The sequence below is a fragment of the Diospyros lotus genome, chromosome 12 (genome assembly GCF_014633365.1).
Source record: "Diospyros lotus cultivar Yz01 chromosome 12, ASM1463336v1, whole genome shotgun sequence".
NCBI classification, from domain to species: domain Eukaryota; kingdom Viridiplantae; phylum Streptophyta; class Magnoliopsida; order Ericales; family Ebenaceae; genus Diospyros; species Diospyros lotus.
The window spans coordinates 9,732,719-9,755,108 of record NC_068349.1 but is presented as its reverse complement, the minus strand read 5'-3'; the positions used below and the strand labels follow the sequence as shown (position 1 = coordinate 9,755,108).

The 22,390-nt window shown below is 38.2% G+C and overlaps 1 protein-coding gene across 3 annotated transcripts in view; it reads right to left on the bottom strand.

Annotated features, from left to right (window-relative positions):
- The window catches only part of LOC127814276 (uncharacterized), a 174,586-nt gene that overhangs the window by 117,605 nt on the left and 34,591 nt on the right, over positions 1-22,390 (bottom strand). For all 3 annotated transcript variants that reach the window (XM_052355686.1, XM_052355687.1, XM_052355688.1), the window contains 12 exons: positions 17,776-17,946; positions 17,320-17,412; positions 16,906-17,227; positions 16,683-16,787; positions 16,509-16,604; positions 16,032-16,099; positions 9,201-9,321; positions 8,910-9,116; positions 8,593-8,796; positions 8,393-8,502; positions 1,370-1,466; positions 1,153-1,251 (listed from right to left, as the gene is read on the bottom strand). In XM_052355686.1, the coding sequence (XP_052211646.1) occupies positions 1,153-1,251; positions 1,370-1,466; positions 8,393-8,502; positions 8,593-8,796; positions 8,910-9,116; positions 9,201-9,321; positions 16,032-16,099; positions 16,509-16,604; positions 16,683-16,787; positions 16,906-17,227; positions 17,320-17,412; positions 17,776-17,946 (1,693 nt within the window). The remainder of the gene's footprint in view (positions 1-1,152; positions 1,252-1,369; positions 1,467-8,392; positions 8,503-8,592; positions 8,797-8,909; positions 9,117-9,200; positions 9,322-16,031; positions 16,100-16,508; positions 16,605-16,682; positions 16,788-16,905; positions 17,228-17,319; positions 17,413-17,775; positions 17,947-22,390) is intronic.

The following is a 22,390-nucleotide window of genomic DNA, read 5'->3' as shown; positions in this document are numbered from 1 at the left end:
CGTCCCAAGCAGCAAATGTGGGATCTAAGGCCTTAGGGGCTGGTCCAGTGAGATGAGAGATCTTCCCCCTTCCCTTCAAAAACATCCTCACCAGTTGAGATCATTTGAGGTAGTTGCCACCATCCATTCGGTATGATTGGTGCATACCGGGCAACTCACCGAAAGAGGTACCTCCGGTTGATGGCTCAATAGAGATCGCCTCTCTCGTTGACAAGGGAGAAGTTGTTTTCGAAATTTCCGACATTCTATGGGGTGACTACTAGAAGAGAAGGACAGAAAACAATTGAGGCAATGAAGGCCGAAAAAAAGACAAGTATGAATCTTCCTTAGGTTGGTTATGATACCATGTAAAAATTGATAAAGATTGGACAGAAGAACTCGTTCAATTGTATTAGATAGACACTAAAATACATTCCCTATTAATAGGGAAGAAGATTACACCATAGGAAAGATATAGAAAAGGAAAATCAAATAAGCTGTACACTATACAAGGAAGCTAAATATACGATCACAGATTTGGGAAACTTATTTAAATCAGGATCACTTTCCTAATCTTGGACAGGATATGTCTTGATTTTGGAAATGCTGCTCATGATCTTTCTCCTCTAATTCTCCTTCAATCTCATGAATCATTCAACAGCATTAAATACCATCCTCCAACAACTTTCACACATTCTATAATCAAAATGCACGTGGTTTATTCACTAACAAAATAAAAGCTCATGCCTTTATTAAGGATTTTCTTTATTATCATACAAGTACAAAATTGAAATTCCAAAATCATGTCAAACATAAAACTGCATCCCCCTTTATTCTCAAAAAATAAAGCCCTAGAACTCATGCATGAGCTCCCTTTACTTGACAGGCTTGAGCTTCCCAAGAATGTAGCATAAAATATAACTAAACAGAAATTACACCTTGTAAAGTGCTGTGAACAGAAACAAGTTTAGGAACTTTATTTTCTTTCAAAGAAAGGAAATAAGGTTACAGACCCAGCTAAGTCGTCATTATCATCACAAGCCTTAATACCACAAGGTGGGTCTACTAACTCAACCATATTTAATTAGCTATTCACAATTATTATAAGATAGACTAGGAATACAATTTATGACAATAATCAGCACCATTACAGAAAGTGAATACATGACATACTGATGCACGGTAAATTGCCCCCTGCAGGCGGTTCTGCCAAGTTCTCCTTGAATCATCAGAAGCACATCGCAATATCAGGGAATTTACATCTTCCATGACCTACATACAAATGACAGAATAACGGTCTACAAAGATAAGTCAAGAACACACTCCAATCAAGAAACAAACTAAAGACTCTAAACACTGAATTTTGCCATCAAATTTAAGTAACTACAACCTTATTGTTGGATCGTGAGGGATCCGACACGGCTAATACATAGCCTACATTGCCAAAAATTTCAGCAGGAATCTGATATAGCTGTTTTCCTCGGAGGCTACAAAATCATAACAGCAGCTTTCATCAATAAAAAGGACAGCATGAGCATAAAATCTTTACAGGTGGAAATCCAATTGGGATATTTAAACATGTAAAACATCATGGAAGTTTTGGAATGCCTTAAGCAAGTCCAAGAAGCTGAATTGATCTTTGGATAGGAAAATATTATACGGACAGACTGGCCCAACAAATGTCCTGCATGCCAGGTGGACATTCCTCTAACATAAATAAGTTCAGCTGTATGCATGCTTTTTAAGTGAGAATTTCCTGCAGATACACGTGGACTACCTTCAGCCAGGAGATGAAAGCAGTGACAGAGAGGGACAGAACCCATCTCCACAATAGTTCCCAGACTTATATTTAGAACTAGTCTCTTGGGTACTTATGAAACTACATAGTAAGCAGCCGCCCCACCTATCCCCGTCTCCACCCCCCCTGATAATCATAGAGACATATCTAAGATCCATTAAACTTACTTTCAGCTTACAAACACTTACTTGGATCACATTTGACCTAAAAGAAACTGTTGGGAATCAAGGCAGGATAGAGGATATAATTAGTCAATATTCTGTAGGGAAATTAAGGCTGTAATTAGACTGTGATTATGTTTATATTACTGTAAATAGATGATTACCCCAATTAGGAGATTAGGGGAGTTATTCATGAATCCTCATGTGTTTCTACCCCTCAACAGAATGGGATTGCAGAACGAAAGAACAGCCATCTCCTAGATACTACTAGGGCATTGTTGTTTCACAAAAATGTGCCTAAACAATTTCGGAGAGAAGCTGTCCTCACAGCCACTCATGTCATAAATTGATTACCCTTCCAAGTGTCACATTTTCAAACTCCAATGGTTGTTTTATCCCACTTCTATCCTGCTCTTCCCACCACAAATTAGCTTAGTCCTTAAGTATTTGAGTGTGTTTCATTTGTTCATGTTCATAGCCCCCATCGGGGGAAGTTGGATCCTAAAAGCTCTTAAGTGTGTTCTTGTGCGCTACTCTTCTACACAAAAAGGGGTACAAATGCTATCATCCTCCGACTAAAAAAAAATTATTTCTGCGGATGTTACCTTTGTGGAGATTGAACCCTATTTTACTCTCCCTTCTCTTCAGAGGGAAACCTCAAATGTGGAAGATAAGGATGAGATGTTCCTTCCTACTTTCTACCAGCTCCAGATCCTAAACCTCTGCTTGAACAACCTACATTTGAACCTCTTCCTCCTCACCTACTGCCTGAACCTGCATTTAACTCTACCCCACCTACACTTGACTCTACCACACAAGCTCATAAGCCTAAATCCTCCCTCCAACCTATTCTCCAAATTACAGGGCAGAGACCACCACTGACAAACGTTTCTCCAAATTTACAGAAATAATTCAAAACCCGAACCAAGGCTACACCTATCATCAGTTCCAATGTCTGGAAATGAGGTAACATCTATTGACTCAACTTCTAATTTTGATTCCATGGCTAATATTGACCTTCCTATAGCACTAAGGAAATGAATTAGAGAATGCACGAAATATCCCTTATATCCACTCTCTCCATTTGTATCCTTTAAAAAATGCTCTCCATCTCATAGAAGTTTTCTTACAAACATACACACAACATCCATTCCTACCATTTTATTAGAGGCTTTAAACTAAGAAAATTGGAGGAATGCCATGAATGTTGAAATGTAAGCTCTAGAGAAGAATAATATATAGGAGATTGTGGATTTACCAAAAGGAAAGAAACCTGTCGAGTGCAAATGGCTCTTCACAATCAAGTATAAAGTAGATGGGACACTTGAAAGATACAAAACTAGGTTGGTAACTAAAGGTTACACCCAAATATATGGAATAGACTACCAAGAAACCTTTGCCACGGTAGCCAAAATGAACACGGTGAGAATTCTCTTATCCCTAGCAGCTAACTTTGATTGGCCTTTACTACAGTTTGATGTGAAGAATGTTTTCTTGCATGGAGACCTTAAGGAGGAAATTTATATGGACATACCCCCTAAGGTTCAACAAAAACAGATCTGGGACTAAGGTTTGTAGACTCAAGAAGGCCCTATATGGCCTAAAACAGTCACCTAAAGGGTGGTTCGAGAGATTTTTCAAAGTAATGTAGGCCATGAGTTACGAATCAAGCCAAGGGGACAACACTATATTCATCAAACACTCAGGTTCAGGTTTTGTCACTAACTCTTATTGTTTATGTTGATGACATTATAGTGATAAGAAATGATGAAAAGGAGAGACAGACGTTTGGCTGAAGAGTTTGACATCAAGGAATTAGGGAATTTGAACTATTTCCTAACTATTGAACTGGTACGGTCCAGACAGAGTATATTTATATCCCAACACAAGTATGTTATTGATCTTTTGCAAGACACAAGGAAAATGGCTTGCAAAGCGTCCAACATTCCAATTGACCCTAATCACAAACTTGGTAAAGCTAAGGGAGATAGAGACACAGACAAAGAGGAATATCAGAGGTTGGTCAACAAGCCAATTTACCTATCTCACACACGGCCGAATATAGCCTATGTCATTAGTATAGTAAGTCAATTCATGCATGAAACCAAGAAACTTCACCTGCAAGCAGTTTACAAAATCTTACTTTACCTCAAGAATACTCTAAGAAAGGGAATTCTGTTAAAACAAGGGGGGCAAACTCACTCTAAAGGCCTACACTAATGCAGATTATGCAAGCTCAGTTATTGATAGAAGATCTAACAAGGGATATTGTACTTTCTTGGGTGGAATCTTGGTTACTTGGAGAAGCAAGAAGCAATCTTTCGTGGCAAGATCAAGTGCAAAATTTCCAAACAATGGCACAGAGGATATGTGAATTGTTATGGCAGAAGATTATTCTAGAAGATCTACGACTTAAGTGGGATGGTCCTATGAAGCTCTATTGTGACAATAAGTCAGCCATCAACATTGCACACAATCCTGTACAGCATGGCTAAACAAAACACATTGAGGTGTAACGACATTTTATTAAAAAGAAATTGAACAGTAGTCTTATTTTCACTCCTTATATACCAAGTGAATCACAGCTAGCTGATATTATAACTAAGAGACTCAATAGTTAGGTCTTTCAGAAGCTTATAGTCAAGCTGGGAATGGACAATGTCTATTCACCAGCTTGAGAGGGAGTGTCGTGAATCAAAACTTTGATTATTTGTGTGATTGGTCAATATTCTATAGATTTAAAAGCTGTAATTAAGATATGATCATATCTATGTTACTGTAAATAAAAGATTACTCAATTCGGAGATTTGTTTCCATAGTTAGGTAGACATCCTATGTGTATATATGTATCTTCCAATTCAATGAGAAAGTAAGCCATATTTTTCCACAAGAGACCGTATCTGAGTTTCATTCTAATAACAAGTACCATATCCAATTGCAAAACATGATTTATCTAATTAATTCAATAATTGAGCAACATGATTTCCTTTTCATAAAGTATGTGAATGGTCTAGGGTTCCTCCCAAATTGTTTCTTCCACATGGAATGTGTCATGAACCTAGGATTTAGCTAGGATTAGATTGGAATTCAGAAGGATCCGAGAGACTTAGGATGAAAAACAAAATGTTTGAGGGGAATTTGGACAGAAATGGGGAAGATAACATATAGAATTGAGGGAGAGATATTGAGAGAAGAGGGGGAGGGGGAAAGAGAAACAAGAGAGAAACGAGAGGGAGATTGGAGAGGAAATTGTAGAGAGAGAATTAAGATTTTTGTTTCTCAATTCAAGCATACTCTTCTCTACATACTTGAGACTATTTATAGGCTATACAACTGAAAGAAACATCTAGAATAACAACCCCATATGTTGTAACAGAATAACAGAAATAGCTCCTAACAGACTAAGGTAACTAATTACATTATTGCCCTTCTAATTACCCTTGGGTCGTGACAATCCCCTCTCCTTGAAAGGTTTCTTGCCCCCAAGAAACTTATTACGTTGAGCCGTTCTTATTCATCCAATCCCAACTTTCTCTATCAATTTAATGCTTTTCTCCTTCTTTATCCTTCTAGGTTTTTTCCTCTTTTCTTTACTCTCAACAGTAACAACATTATGACTTGCTGCAACATTGTCTTCAACCATCCCCCTCTTCATTATTACCATTAAAAATGGTTTCATATGAGCAGTCAGTCCTACCACTCTATTCTTTTCAATCATGGGAAGAATTTCAAACTTCTCTGCAGATAAAAATCTGTGCATTACCTCCAACTCTTCTGACTACAATGTTACCGTTGTCTTATCTTGTGTGCCCGGTGCCATCCCTTGTTCCTTCTCCTCAAGTACTTGGTGAAGAAGCTTTTCTGGCTCCTTCTTTTGCTGCTTCTAGAGATCAATAGCATCAACTGTCACAGCACTAGTAAGAGTGCTTGAGAGGCTGCCAACTAACTGAGTGTCATCCTCCAATTCCTCTTCCTCACTCTCTTCTTCCACCTTCTCTTCTTCCTCTTCTCCTTCTTCCTTAAAGTTGGACTGATCTTGTTGCAGAACCCTAAAAACATCACCATTGAGAACTTCTTTTCCAAAGGAATCAGTGTTTTCCTTTAATTCTCCTTTTGCCCACACACTCTGGACCAAACCCCCATAATTGTTGTTGTTGCTACCAGCATTGTCATTACAGCCACCTTCCTTGTTAATTATGCTGCCTAAATCAGGGTATTCCTTTTTCGACTACTCCATTTTAAGGAAGTCCTCTTTGTTAAGAGTTCTGCAATAATCATCGAAAAATTCAGCAGGAAAGCTATAGTGATACTTCTTAATCAGTATCATCACGAACTCCTGCAACTGCTCATGCAACATACGGCCAAATTCCTTGCACGCTCCATGTATCCCACTACTTGTTTCCTTATCAACTCGGCTGGGCTCATTATCCAACTTTCCCCATGCCTAATTTTTCTGGCTAAACTGCTCATGATTCCTTTTGTTTCCAACTGAAAATGCAGCATCCTTCAGCTGCAATTGAGACTCCATTGGTCTCATATGTGCACTGCCCATCATGGCTGAAATCTTGTGTTACAATTGAGGCTCCTATGGTCTCATGCGTGCACTGTTTGTCATGGAAGAAATCTCACGAGCTAGACAAGCCGTAGGCCAATAAACAGGAGCTCTGTACATCCTTTGAAATTAGCAGTCGAGGGTCACTTGCTGGAATTTCAAATTCCGTCGAATCCACCAATCTTTGGAATAATCAATTCACCAAGGTTGCCTAGATCTGTTGGGTAATCAATCTCCTCAGAGCAATTGGCAACCTATAATTGGCTTATGTGGCTTACGGCTAATGAGTGCCACCTCACCCACTACTTCAAGAAGTCGCCTCAAGCCCCACTGCCTCAATCACATACTTCTTTTAAACTTTCCTGCCTGAGTCACCTAAGTCCACAACAATTGCAGCTTATATTGTCGGACTACTTCACCCTCACAGAAAATCGATTGATGAGAACTTATTACATTATTGCCCTTCTAATTATCCTTGGGTCGTGACAATGTGTTGAATTGTTAACCACCAGGCACCAACTAATTTAAAAGCTTAAATCGTATGTAATTGTATATTTTATATTATTAATTTTTACTCTCTCAACACACCCCATCACATGTAACCAAGCGCATAACTAGGCCTAACACATGAAACTATTTAAAGATAGGCTTGGTGGTGAGGTTTGACAGAATCTTTACCTACTCTAATACATGATTGAATGGTTAACCACCTACTTCTCTAAAACTTAAGCTCATGGAGATTAACTTTTATATATTTTTATACTCTTATTTTTACTCTCAACATGGTTTTGAATTCAGATAGATTACAAGTGATAATTTAAAACAAGAGATCACTTGCTCCCATAAATAGATTAAGCTCACAACAGTCTCGTAATCATGATCTAATCCATTCAAGATTGCAAGCAGTAAAACTTTATCGGTTAATGGCTCGCCTATAGCAGCTAAAGAATGATCGATTGTCTAAATTTTCAGAATATAATCATTTATCGAGAGATCATCCTTCTTAATTGATCTTAATTTCTACTTCAATTGAAATGACTTGGCTATGGTTTGGCTAGCATAATTATTTTCTAAAGTAAGCCATATCTAGGCAAATGATTCATAGTGAAACACCTATGCTAGAACTTCTTCTCTAATTGTCGAGAATAGCCATCCCAACAAGAGCTGATCAGATCGAATCCAATTCAAGTATTCTGGATTGATAACTGCATCTACACCATTTGGATCGAGCAGACTTTTTGTAAGAGGAGTGGCTTTGTTAAGAAACAAGACTAGATCAAATGCTCGAATTGTAGTAAGAATTTGAGTCTTACAGAAAATATAGTTACTGGAATCAAGCTTTATCAAAATGAAGCTAAAGCTTTAGCTACTGCGGAGAAATCCGCTTAAGAAGCAGACGACAAAGAAGACGAGAATCAAGGAGAAGGAGAGGAGGATTGATTTGAGGCCATTAGAGAAGAGCAGATGGTTCCGATACCATGTAGAAACCCTAGGATTAGGTCAAGGACATAACACGAAGTAGAGAGAAAACAATACCTCGAGCAAAACTCTTATTCAGAGAATCAGCAAAATGAGAGTTTCAATATAAAAAGGAACCGTGCGCTCCTTATATAGACAGCTTAACTATCGGAAATAAGAGTACCACCTACACTAAACATCAATAATCAAAAACATAAATTGCAGATACAAAATAGCAACAACAAACTGTTAGATGCTTCCACAAAAAGATCTACTTGTTTTAGTTCTAAACTATGACGATGATGACTTGAAAAAATTATGAACAATAGAAAATCATATTCCTATGTATCCTAGACATTTTAAACTGAATAATTCACTTAAATTCTAGCAGTCCTTATACAACACATGAAAAAAAAGAAGAAGAAGAATACAAATATGACAAACCTGAGATATTGCTTGTAAGATTTAGAGCTGGGACTCTCTAGTACATAAAGGAAAGGCCCAACTAGGCATAAGTATCTATGCTGCCATACAGCTTCCCTATTTCCCATACCCTACAGCAATTAAGTGAAGGGAGAAGAAAGATTAGATACAATCATAAAACAATAATCACTGACATCAAAGGTCTAGGAAAAAAGGGGAACCTTCCAACTAAGAAGATACAACCATCCTTCAAAATCAGCTTGATCCCAAGGGCGAACAGTATCTGCATTCTCATTATCATCCTGCTGAAAGATCTTTGCAATCTCCATCAATCGATGATAGCGAGCAGGAGAGAAATGAAATCCTAGTGATGGAAGGTGCACAGCAAGTCTTGTTGAAGGATAGGAGGGGTCTTCTGACCAAATCTGAATAAAGATGTTATAATTTCACAATATCAAGCCAATAGCTTTGAGGCATCAAGAGAAAGCAAGAAAATGTATATATGACAGGCATCAAGAAGAAAGCAAGAGTGTGTTACCTGTTGAAGCTTTAGGACTACACCACATTTATCAAGAACAGGCAAGAAACTAACAACATTTAACTGAGCAGAATCCCCAGAAAACTTCTGAGAGATTTGCCACCAACTGTAGTCACCATCCACCAAAAAAGCAGATACATCACTCAAAATTAGATCAAATTGCAAATACAGATTCATCTCATCAGGCAAACCCCTTTCACTGTCATCCTGCACATGTTAGATAGGTTTTTAAATAAAGATTGGCTTCAAAAGCTTCTAGCTAAATAATATAGATAAGGTTCCCGAAGCAACCTGACTACGAATGATTAAGTTTCCCAAGTCTAGCAAAAGTTTAGTCGAATGGATGTTGTCTGGACGGAAGTCAGCAGGAATAGTTATCTTAGGAGCTGCTATATCCAAGTCCAAGAAGAACCTAACAGTATACAGAAGTTAAATGCAATTTAATTTCAAACAAAATTCAAATCCAGAGAATTAATGATGCCCAATAAAACCACCAAAAACTACAGTATAATATCAACAAAAATCCTTGAGAAATCATTAATAGACTCCACACACTGTTATCTTTTATTGTTTTCTGTTGATAAATAAGGTGTAAAATAAAAAATAAAAAAGCCTATGATCCATGTACAAAGGAAGAGTCGTTTTTGCTACTCTAAGAAATGAGGTGGGTAGAGAGCTTTTTGCTACTATTGAGGAATTCACATTCACAACACTTTGAAAAGATTGGATGTCTCTTTCATGGCATCTATTCCTTTAAGGGTCAGGGCTGGAGATCGTAAGGATTTCAGGCAAATTATACTCATAGGGAGTGCACAAAATTTTGGTGGAAGTTCTATCCTCTAAGCCAAAAATGGTCATTAAAAAATTTATCTTCGAATTCTTAGAATGCTTTTGTACTTGGTAGGCAAATTATAGAAGCAACTTTTATGGCTAATGAATGTTTGAATCCTCATTTGAACGATAATCTCCAGAGCATTTTACTACATGTCACAGATAGAATAGGTTTAAGTGCAACCCAAGATCCTAGATTAAGTGTACATCAGTTCTATCTAATTCTCCATTTTAATCAACAGTGTGACTAAAGGTTCCTCCCAAAGTTCTAGAGTTCTCGAGGAAGGTGATCCCCTCTCCCCCTACTTATTTATCCATGTTAAGGATCAAATTAGAAGGACCTCTAACTTCTCGAGAACGGAGAAATACCTAGCTTGCAGTTAGTAGCCCCTAGAGACCTATTGGTATCCTAAACCAGTAACCCATGCTAATTTGAAATTGATAAGGCAAGAAAACAATGAATCTTTCATCTTTTTTATGAATAATTCAATATATCGAAGAAGAAAGGATAGGAAACCAATAGGTTCATGGTATCCAAATCCAAGCTCAAAGGAGGATAGACTAAAGAGAGCATGTAGTTTCAAGGCTTCAACCACAACAAAAAATGCAAGAAAGAATAGATTCTTCCAAACAAACAAACAAAAAGCTCTATATCCTATTGTTGATTGATTCTCGAGATTATGAGGAAATTGGATGATGATCTCTTGGCCTAATCTTCCTAAATTAAGACAGATTCTATCTCCAAAATTTAGAAAGAAGTTTTGATTTAGCTATTTCCTATTCTTGGTTTTCTATCTTTGATTTCTTTATAGAGTGTACAACATATCTTTCTTTTTGTGTGTATCTTTCCTGTATTGTATTCTTCTTCCCTATTAATAGGGAATGTAATATAGTGTTCACATCATCGAGAGTAATAGAATTTTCAGTTCTTCCTACATCTTTCTGATCCAATTTCTACATGGTTTTAGAGCATATTCTCTCAAATCATTAGTTGTGAGCCTTTATTGCCACGATTACTCTCTGTTTTTTATTTCCCATTCTCTATTCTTGTTGCCATTCCACATAATGTCTGAAATCTCTGGAATGGCTTCTCTCATCTTAATGAGAGAAGCAATGCCAATTGTGCAATCAACCGGAGGTGCTCCTACTGGTGAGCTGCCAGGAATGCACCATTCATACTGCTTAGATGGCGGGAACTACCTTCAGTGGTCTCAGCTGGTGAGAATATTTCTAAAGGGTCGGGGAAAGATTGCTCACCTCACTGGTCTAGCACCTAAAGCCTCAGATCATGCGTTCGTTGCTTGGGATGTAGAAGACTTGATGCTGATGTCATCGCTTTGGAGTTCGATGCTACTCGAGGTAAGCAAGAACTATATGCTTTTATCTAAGGCTAAGGACATCTGGGAGATAGTTAAGCAGACTTACTCTAAGGTGCAAGATGCATCAATTTTCTATGAAATAAAGACAAAAATCAGTAGCACAAAACAAGGGTCCTTGTCTGTGACTGATTACTACAATCGGATGAATGATTTTTGGCTTGAATTAAACCATTATCAGGACATTAAGATGGTGTGTAGTGAAGATGCTATTATTCTAACCTCTATGCTAGAAAGAGAGAGAATAGTAGAATTCTTGCCTGGGCTTAATCTTGAGTTTGATTAGGTAAGAGCACAAATCCTTAGCCGAGAAAAAATGCCCTCTTTAAATGAGGTATATTTCATAGTACGCAGTGAGGAGCATAGGAGGAAGTGATCAGTCTTCCTCCTAGGAAGGGTTAGCTATGGTGTCTAACAAGGTGCAGGGTTCGTGGATAAAATCACTGCAAGGAAGAGATCATTCTTCCTCTAAGAAAAACAAGGAGGGCTTATGGTGTTCCTACTGTAAGAAGCCAAGACATATGAGAGAAACATGCTTTAAATTGCACAAAAAAGAGGTTGTGTTGAACAAAATGGGAGGATTTAAGAACCTGAATTCTAAGAATCAAACAAAGGCATATCTCTCAACTAAAGAACCAGAGGAACCAGCTGAGAAGGTCGGTTCTACTATCTCTTTTGATTTGGGAGAATTGAATGCAGAGGAAATTAGTAAGTTAAAATCCTTCTTAAAGACTTTTCAAGGGGAATCACGCTCTCTGGCTCAAGCCGGTATGTGCTTTAATTCTAAACTCTCTATTGCCTCACACAATGCTAGGAATGAGCTATGGATCTTGGATTCCGGAGCTACTTATCACATGACCCCTAACCTGAGAGTATTTGAGACTTATGAACTAATAACCAGCTCCAGAAAAATTACAATAGCTAATGGCCATACTATTCATATAGTTTGGCAAGGAAATGTGTGTTTGAACCCTTCTCTTCCTATCTAGCATGTGCTTTTTGTGCCTAGCCCCTCTACCAATCTACTTTCAATTCATGGACTTAATCAAGCTCTTAATTGTCGTGTGATCTTTTATCCACATGATTGTGCGTTTTAGGATTTGGTCACAGGGAAGATGATTGGTGTTACTAAGGCACAAAATGGGTTGTACTATCTACAAGAGATCACCCTATCCTAGCTTGTTCATCCAAACCTACCTCTACCAAAATTGATGTTTGGCTCAAGCACCTTAGATTAGGACATCCACATTTTTATTTGTTAAAGACCATGTTTCCCAACATGTTTCAATGTTTAGATGTTAATAATTTCCATTGTGATGTGTGTGAATTATCTAAACATCATCGGGTGCCTTATACTATCAGTAATAAACTCTCTTTGTTTCCTTTCTCCTTGGTACATTCTGATGTTTGGGGGCCTTCTAAAGTTCCCAATTGTTCTGGGGCTAAATGGTTTGTCTCATTTGTTAATGACTGCACCCGAATGACTTGGGTATATTTACTAAAGGATAAAGTAACCATTAGTGACACCCTACCTTTATTTCATAGGATGGTACTCACTCAATTTGGGGTGTGTATTAAAAGGTTCAAAACTGATAATGCAAGAGATTACTTTAATCATCACGTAGAATAGTTTTCCCAATAAAAGGGGATTATTCTTGAATTCTCTTGTGTTGATACTCCCCAGCATAATGGAGTTGCTAAGAGAAAGATGAGACATCTCCTAAATGTAACTAGAGCTCTCTTGCATCAGCATTATGTTTCTAAATCCTTTTGGGGTGAAGCAAACTGCAACATATTTGATCAATCAAGTTCCTTCAAGAGTGCTAAGTCATCTCAGTCATTTCCAGTATCTCTCTTCTCACTTTCCAAAACTTAGTCTTCATACTTCTCTTCCTCTCAAAGTATTTGAATGTGTTTCCTTTGTTCATATTTTTAAACATTACAAGGATAAATTTGATCCTAGGGCCCTTAGATTTGTCTTTATTGGCTGCTCTCCTACTCAAAAGGGCTAATAAGTGCTATCATCCTTCCACTCGCAAATTTCATGCGTCCAAAGATGTGACTTTTGTGAAAACTCAGTCTTTTTTTAAGCCTTCTATCTTTGGTCCACAGGGGGAAAGTGTAGGTAGGCGGTGACCATGATGTGCCTAATTTGGAGGACTCTTTGGATTTTCTACCATACCCTGAACCTCAGCCACAATCTCCACCAAATCCTGCTTCGTTTACCCTACCTATCTCTCCTATACCAAAGTCCACAGAATCAAGAGAATTGAGAGAATTATTAACATCTCCTGGATCTCCTACACTTAGAGTCCACAGAATTAGGAGAATTGGGAGAGTATTTACATCTCCTGGTTCTCCTATACCAGAGTCCACAAAATCAAGAGAATTGGGAGAGTTATTAACATCTCTTGGTTCTCCTATACCAGACCTACCAGTGACATCTCGTGCTAGATTCAAGGGTTCACCTTATGTGTACAAAAGGAAGGTTGTTCAGCCTATTTCATGTGCCAAGCAAGGACAAACATTTGTCCCAAGGTTAGGTTTGGAACTATCTCAGCCTCCTGTTTATTCTGATCCTATGCATAGTGATTTAGACTTGCCCATTACTATTAGAAAAGGAGTTAAGAGCTATACGCAACATCCTATAGCTCATTTCATTTCCTATCATTGTCTTTCATCTAAACACAAGAGTTTTCTATCTTCCCTTGATTCCATAGCCATTCCTAAGTCGGTAGAAAAAGCATTATAGAATCAAAATTGGGTACAGGCAATGCAAGAGGAAATGAGAGCCTTGGAGAAAAATCAGACTTGGGAAATGGTCCCTGGACCAAAGGGAATTCAACCTGTAGGTTGCAGATTGGTGTTTAATGTGAAGTACAATGCAGATGATATGTTAGAAAGGTACAAAGACTGGTTGGTAGCTAAGGAATATACACAAACTTATAGTATTGAATTTGGGAACATTTGCACCTGTGACAAAAATGACTAATGTTAGAATACTCTTATCCTAAGCTAGCTGTTATGATTGGGAATTGATGCAATTGGATGTAAAAAATGCCTTCATACATGGTGATCTAGAAAAGGAAGTCTTTATGGAGCCACCTCCTAGTTTCACTAGTGGTGTATCATGTATAGTTTGCAGATTGAAAAATGCCCTTTATGGAAGCAATCTCCAAGGGCCTGGTTTGACAAGTTTTCAAAGGCAATGAAGGAAATATGGTATTGGCAAAGTAAGGGAGATCACACCCTGGTTATTAAGCGTTCAAAGCAAGGTAGTCTAACAACATTACTCATGTGTGTAGATGATATTATCACTGGAATTGATGTTGATGGACAACAACAGCAAGGTAGTCTAACAACATTACTCAAGGAGATTTTGGCCCGTGTTTTTAACATCAAGGACCTTGGCAAGCTTAAGTATTTCTTGGGAATACAAGTTACCTACTCAAAGGATGGTATCTTTCTATCCCAAAGAAAATATACCATGGACTTATTGGAAGAAACAGGCTGTTAGGTGGCAGGACAGCAGATACTCCCTTAGAACTCAATCTTAAGCTAGGAAAACCCGACGGTCCAGTGGTAGATAGAGGGAGTTATCAAAGGTTGGTCGGCCAATTAATCTACTTATCCCACACCAGGCCTAACATTGCATTTGCTATCAATTTGGTAAGTCAATTTATGCATAATCCAACTGAAGAACATATCAAAACAGTGAGAAGAATCTTGTGTTATCTAAAAGCAACACCAGGGAAAGGTCTTTTGTTCAAATCAAGAAAAGAATTGGAAGTTACAGGGTACACAAATGCTAATTATGAAGGTTCACTTGTGTATAAGAGATCTACTAACTTAGGAGGTAACTTGGTGTCTTGAAGAAATAAAAAACAAAATGTAGTAGCTCGATCTAGTGTAGAAGCTAAGTTTTGGGCAATAGCTCTTGGTTTATGTGAATTATTGTGGCTGCAAATTGTGCTGGATGATCTACAAATCCCTAGTCATGATCCAATAAAGTTGTTTTGTGACAATCAATCATTTATCAGCATTGCACATAATCCAGTGCAACACAATCACACAAAGCATGTTGAGATTGATCGCCATTTCATTAAAGAAAAATTAGAAGTTGGAGAAATTTGCATACCTTTTGTTACTTCAAAAAAATAGCTAGCTAATTGATTAACAAAAGGTCTTCCTTTCACGAGGTTTGAGGAGTTTGTAGCCAAGCTGGAAATGATAGATATTCATTCACCAACTTAGGGAGAGTGTTGATTGATTCTCGAGATTACGAGGAAATTGGATGATAATATCTTGGCCTAATCTTCCTAAATTAAGATAGATTCTATCTCCAAAATTTAGAAAGAAGTTTTGATTTAGATATTTCCTATTCCTGTTTTTATATCTTTGATTTCTTTGTATAGTGTACAGCATATCTTTCTTTTTGTGTGTATCTTTCCTATATTGTATTCTTCTTCCCTATTAATAGGGAATGTAATATGGTGTTCATATCATCGAGAGTAATAGAATTTTCAGTTCTTCCTACATCTTTCTGATCCAATTTCTACACTTTCAAACCTCAACTACTCATTTCACATCATATACACCACATAACAGAAAAATGAAAGAATAAAATGTGGTATCATCATAGTCCAATTTTTATATGAAAATATTATTAAAGTTAACTCACCCTATACACAACTTAGAGCAAAAAGCAACTAGACAGCCATTGCTTTCTTTCTCTCTTTCATTCTTTCCCTTTTTTTTTTTTTTTTTGGCCATTCGCTCATCATACACTTTCTGTATGAGCTGGAAGGGAAAGTGAAACCCACATGACAGACACAACCAACATAATAACATTCAAATTCAGTTAGAGCTGCTAATTTCATTCCTTTTATCAAGATTCAATGTAAGGTAACAGAACCTGGTTCGATCCTTCAATGCTCTGTTCACTTGCTGTTGTGCAGTACGCTTAACTCCATCAATTGTCATCTGAAATGATAAAAATATCATCAATTAGACAGGAATACAACGAAATCACAGCTATATTTTTAGATTCTGAAATATAGGGCAGACACACTCAGAAGATGAAAGCATTAAGCAGACAGGAATACAACGAAATCCCTAAGCATTAATCAACAGAGATATCTCCATAAACACTCTCACTTGTCTGATTTAGTACTACAGTGTGCTTCAACCCATAAGGCCATTTTTCTTATTAGCAGAATCAGAGACAGTATCCATCGTAAAAGCAAGTTCTGCTGCATGGTGGTGGGTCAGACTGTTCAAGCGGGATGAGCAGCCTAAATGATCAACCATTTTTGGGGCCACTAATTTACAAGGAGCTTTTATATTCAAATTCAAATCAGAATTCTAATGACAATCATTTGTAGAACCAAACCTGTACTGCAGCAGCAGTCTCCACTGCTATTGTCTGACTAATGGCAGCATTGCTTTCAAAAAAATTGATGATCCGGTCAAAAGAATCCTTCAAATACTGGTGAAATGCATATAACAAGTTAGAGGGCTCCTTTCCGGATGCAAAATTTCAAAGATAAACATAAAGATAGCATACAGTCACATAACAGGGAGAAGCTTTGGCAACCATACTCCAGTCCAACTTAGCATCGAAAGGCTTATAGCAAAAAACACCAACTAATGAATCATAGGCAGTTGCACTCTGCATCGAAATAAGACGAGAATTTAGGCTGACAAATGATTTGCACAACCAGTATGCCCAGATTCTTGCCTGGGGGAGGAGGGTTTTCAAATATTAGAACATAAGGCAAAAGTAGGACCTTGGCAAGTAGACCATCTGTTGCTGACAATTGATATGATCCCAATTTCATGTCAAAAACTTTGGCCTCCGGATAAAGCTTTATAAGGCAATCCAGATTGTTACAAGATAATTCAGCCAGAAGCTCTTGGTCATCAATGAGCTTTGAAGCATTGTGTCTCATGTGAACCTCCAGTAAAGTATGAAGCACATCCCCTTTGTCCTGGGTTGTCAGAAGTTGTCCATCATCATCTTCTTTGTATCCAATAATTTTATTCAGCTGTTCCATATCTTCCTCACTTAAAGCCCCTGGCACACTTTCATCCTTATCTAATTGACTACTCCTGCAAGAATACATGCATTCACTCCAGAACCTGAAGCATCTGGACATCCAAAAATAGTGTAAACTAAAAGGAATTTCAAGATAAAACAGTACCATCCAAATGACCACCATGACTTCTTGGGTTTCTGTCTTCTTAAAGAGACATCTGATTCCATTGAATGCTCTACAAACTTGTGCGCCAGCATCCTAGAAAGCTAATAATACAATGAGAAGAAGGGACAACACAAATGAAAGAGCAAAATAAAATGAAAAGAAGGAATATGGAGAGAAAGGAATAGTTTTCATTCCTTGACATGAATTTTCCACACGGGGGTAAAGAAGAAAGAAATTTAGAAGCATCGATTGAGCGTACCGCTCTGATTAGTGTGCAAGGGTAATGTGATGTGTTATCTAAAGACACCAAAAAAAAAAAAAAAAATCAACAAACATGTAAGCCCTAACAAAATTCCAACTCCCACCAAAATTTCAAAGTGCTCATAGACAATGACTCAACTAAAAGAACTTATTATAACATATTAAAAAGATATGTAAATCAAGCAAAGAAGATACCTCCACTGAAGTATGAGTTCAATGTCCAGTTCACGATCCAGTTCCTCAATTTCTTCATTATTCTCAACCACTGCATGACTGGGGTCGGATTTCAGCAGGGTAGCATATAAAGATATATATCTCTTGCGCAACCTTGCATACCTCAGGACATGCTCCCATGACAATTTCCCACTGCCATAACATTAAGGGAACACAAATTAAATGTTGTTTCAACTGCTAGAATTTTAATACTAGCCAGCAACATGTGATAATTGCATGTAGACATGTCAACCATTCACAAGAATGTTCACACTACGCGAAGAACACATGCAAGGAGCTCAACTGTAAACATGTAAGTTGCACAAAAAGGTGTGAAGGTTTGGCACACAGTTTGTTAACATGCAACATAGAAATTCCACTGTCTGGTGGCTTGGATGCATATAGGATGAAGATTGTCGGAGATCATAAAAATGGCAGATTGGATGTTTAAGTTTAAAAAAGGAAAAACAGGGTGGTTGAAAGAATTCAAGATTTAAAAGATGAGGCATCCTAGAAGATAAGATAAGCTCCAAAATTCAAGGGAATGATACAGCTTAAAAGAGGAAGATAATTCGGCATTTCAAATATCAGTTACAGTATTTCAAATATCAATTGTTGTTATCTAAATTTGAATTTATTCATGTTTTCTAAGAGATAGCATAAATATTTTGTACTTGTATAAAAATCTCTACTCGGATTCAATAAAATTTCAATTAAGCCTTCTCCCTAATTACTAACATGGTATCAGAACTTTAGGGAACTCTCTGTGATCAATCCTTCTCTGGCATTCATTGTCGATTATTTCCCTAACCTCCGGCCTTCATTGCTATTCAGTTTTCAGGCCTTACCTCCAGCCTTCGTTGCCGTCCAATTTCTCCGACCTTCATCGCCCCATCACTAGTTGCCCTAAATTTTTTTAGCAGCCCAAAAGGATGTCATCCACATCTGCCGAAGTTCTCTCTCACAGCACACAAGAAGTACCTGCAAACCCAATCTTTGACAAACTACAACAAATCTGCATACTGGCTCACTAGGAAGAACTATCTAAAATGATCACAGCTGATCAAAACCATTTTAAAGGGCAAAGGAAAACTCAACCATATCATTGAAACTAGTCCTAAGGAAGGAGATCCCAGTTTTGTCTCATGGGATGATCAGGATTCGATGATATTGCTTTGGCTTTGGAGTTCCTCTCCAAAAATAAGTGACACATGCATGTCCCTACCAAGTGCAAGAGAGGTCTGGGAGTCGATCCAACAAACTTATTCCAAAGTCAAGGAGATAGCCCAGATCTATGAGTTGCGGATCAAAACTATGTCAACAAAACAAGGAGAAAAAAATGTCACCGAGTATGTAAACCTACTGAAGAGGCTGTGGCAGGAAATGGATCAATATCAGGTGATAAAGATGGAAAACAGTAAGGATGGTGCATTGCAGAAGGCATTCATTGAAAAGGATCGTACATATGATTTTTTGCCAGGGTTGAATGCAAATGTTGATCATGTAAGAATCCAGATATTAGGTAAAGATGATCTACCCAATCTCAATGAAGTAGTTTCAATTATCTTGGCAGAAGAATGTTGATGCAAATAGGGACAGCAAAAATAGCACAAACACAACAAGGATGTAGTGTTGAAACAATGGACAGCAAATAACACGCTTAAATAACTGAGCTCACACTTTTTCAATCCTAGAACAGCCAAGTAGCAGCAGCTTCTTGCTAGCCTATCATGCCTATGGCAATAGTGGAGGGATTGGCAGACACTGCAGGGTCGACTCTTCAAAACCCAAGCCTCCAAAACAATTGGAAATCCTAGATGAACCGTCAAAAACCCAACCCAATTCATTCTAGTGTAATCATTTATAAAAGAGATGAACTATCTAGCCCCGAAACAATTGGGAATCCTAGATGGCCCCCAAACATCAGAATGAATTAATGCAACAGGATGAGAAAACAATTTATTGCTAATAGGGTAGGAGACTCGATGATGCTTTGAAATTTCACATACATCACAATGCAAGATACTAGGATCTAAATGTTTGAACAAATCAGGAAACATAGTTTTTAGTAATTGAAAATGAGGGTGTTCCAGCCAATAGTGATGAAGCCAAATGTGGCTAAGGGCTGTAGGAGACCGAGATGTGCAGGCTAGCTTAGGCCAAGTCCCTTCAGGCAACAAATTCTTCCTCTTTAGAACATACAGCCCATTCCACTCCTCAGCAGCACCAATCATCCTCCCTATGTCCATTTCCTAAAATTCACAAGTATTGAGGGGGAAAAAATAATACAACAATTGAGATTCTTAGTAGGTTGATGGACAGAAATCAAGTTGGTGGACAAGTTAGGGACATGCAAAACCTATTTGACAAGAAGAGTAAGGCTAAGAGTGACCCTGCCCTGACCCTTTATAGGAATAGATGTCCCATTGGCAATGATGATCTGCTTAGGAGTCAAGAGGCTTATGGGTGTCAAAAATAGTGGGATTATGGGACATGTGGTATGTAGCCCCTAAGTCTAAAATCCATATGTCATCCTTAGTGGTTTTTGAGACAGTTAGAGAATTAGAATGAAAGGTGTTACCTTGAAGGTTACCTTGTTGGGCAATAGAGCATGATCCATCCTGAATGATTTTCAGGAACACCTCAAGTTTGCAGATTTCATCAGCATTTAGCTGGTTAACCTCCGATCCAGCCACAGATTCTACCTTCTCCATCACCTCTTCTTGCTTGTTGAAAAGATAGGCTTGATTCCTAGAGGGTATGTTTCTAAAACCCCCTAATTTTTGTAGCACGGCCTCCATCCTATGCAGATTGAAGCAAGTTACTCAAGTATCTTTAGGTTTTTTACTATAAGAGCACCACAAACCTTCTTTCTCTTGTGACTTAAATGACCCATCAGTCTTTCCTTGTTGAGGTTTGAACTTCGATCCTTCTCCTTTATTAGTTAACATGGTTGATCCTTTAAAACTAGTCTCCCCCAAACATGGTTATTCTCCTCTTCTCCTCACTTCAAACAATAGAAAAGACTTCATTGAGAGATGGAATCTTTTCTCTTCCACGGACTTGAACCCTCACCTTGTCATACTCGGTATTGAGTTCAGCCAAGAACTCCACAATTCTATCCCTTTCAATTATAGAATTGAGGGTAGTTGCATCTTCACCAAATACCATTTTAATGTCTTGGTAGTGGTTAAGTTCCAGCCAACTGTTAAAGCCACTTGCTTAGTGCTACTCAATTTCATCTTAATTTCAAAAATAATTGAAGCATATTGGACTTTAGAGTAAGTACGCCTAACTGTCTCCCGTATGTCTTTAGCAGTGGACAAAAACATATAGTTTTTACTAACCTACGACTATATAGCATTCCACAGCTATGACATGATCATGGAGTCTTCTATATCAAGCTGGGAATTCGAGATCTGATGCCTTGGGGCCTGGAGTCATTAAGTGACTTAGCATTCCTCTTCCCTTTAGGAAGGTCTTCACCAACTGAGTCCATTGTAAGTAATTTTGTCCATCCAATCGGTAAGATTGATGCATCCTAGGTAGATCATCGGTAGGCAAACCTCCCATTGGAGTATCAACAGGATTAGTCTCTCCTGAGGTCATAGATGGAGCAATCTCAGAAATTTTAGACATGTTTGGAGAGGTAAATGGAGTAGAATAATGCAATGAAGGCTGAACTAGTTGTTTCGTCTCTGGTCCTTGACCGCCTTGGATTGGGGTCTTGATCCCCACTGATTAAGGATGGTTTAGGGGTGCATCCCAAGAAGGCTCGGAGAAGGAAGGGTTTTAGATATACGTACGCCAAAAAGAAGAAGAAACCGATTGTTGGGGTTCTTGTCCACCATCCTAGTGGTGCTAATCAAGTTGAGGGAAAGATGGCAAGTTTGGGGCCCCGATAAAGGACAATGATAGGGGCTTGGTTCCTTAGATCCCTATGGAATGCAGAACACACTTTGAACTTAGGGAAGGCTTTGGGTCTACAAGATGATGGTAATGAGAAGGAATTGATTCAAGCGCTAGTGGCTTGGGATGCCGAGGATCTGGCAGCTTAGGAGTTGGAGAGGGGGGAGAAGGCTGACCAATGAAGATCTTGTCTTGAAATATTCAGGGCATGGGGGCTAACTTGAAAAAGAGGTCAGTCCTTAGGCTTGTACATAGGAGGGGCATTGAGTTTGTCGCAATGTTGGAGTGCAAGTTGACTACAATTTCGGTCGGGGATGTTAAGAAGATTTCTGGTTTCTCGAATTTTGGGTGGTGTCTTGCTGAGACTGTGAATTTTTCGAGGGGTATACTAGTCATTTGGAATAATGATAAGTTGAAAGTCCATCAGCAGTGGAAGTTTGGGTCGTGGGTCGTAATTGAATGTACTTCGAGGTGTCCAAGGGTTAGATGCATGATGGTTATGGTTTATGCTCCCACTGATGTGGTTGTTAGGACTAATGTTTGATCTCAAATCTTGGTTTTTTTGCAAAATTGCCGCTTGCCTTTGTGTATTTTTGAGGATTTTAATGAAGTGATTCATCGGGAAGAGAGGTTGAGTGGGCTGGCCTTAGCTCGCAATATGCGGGATTTATTGGTTTTGCAAACCGTG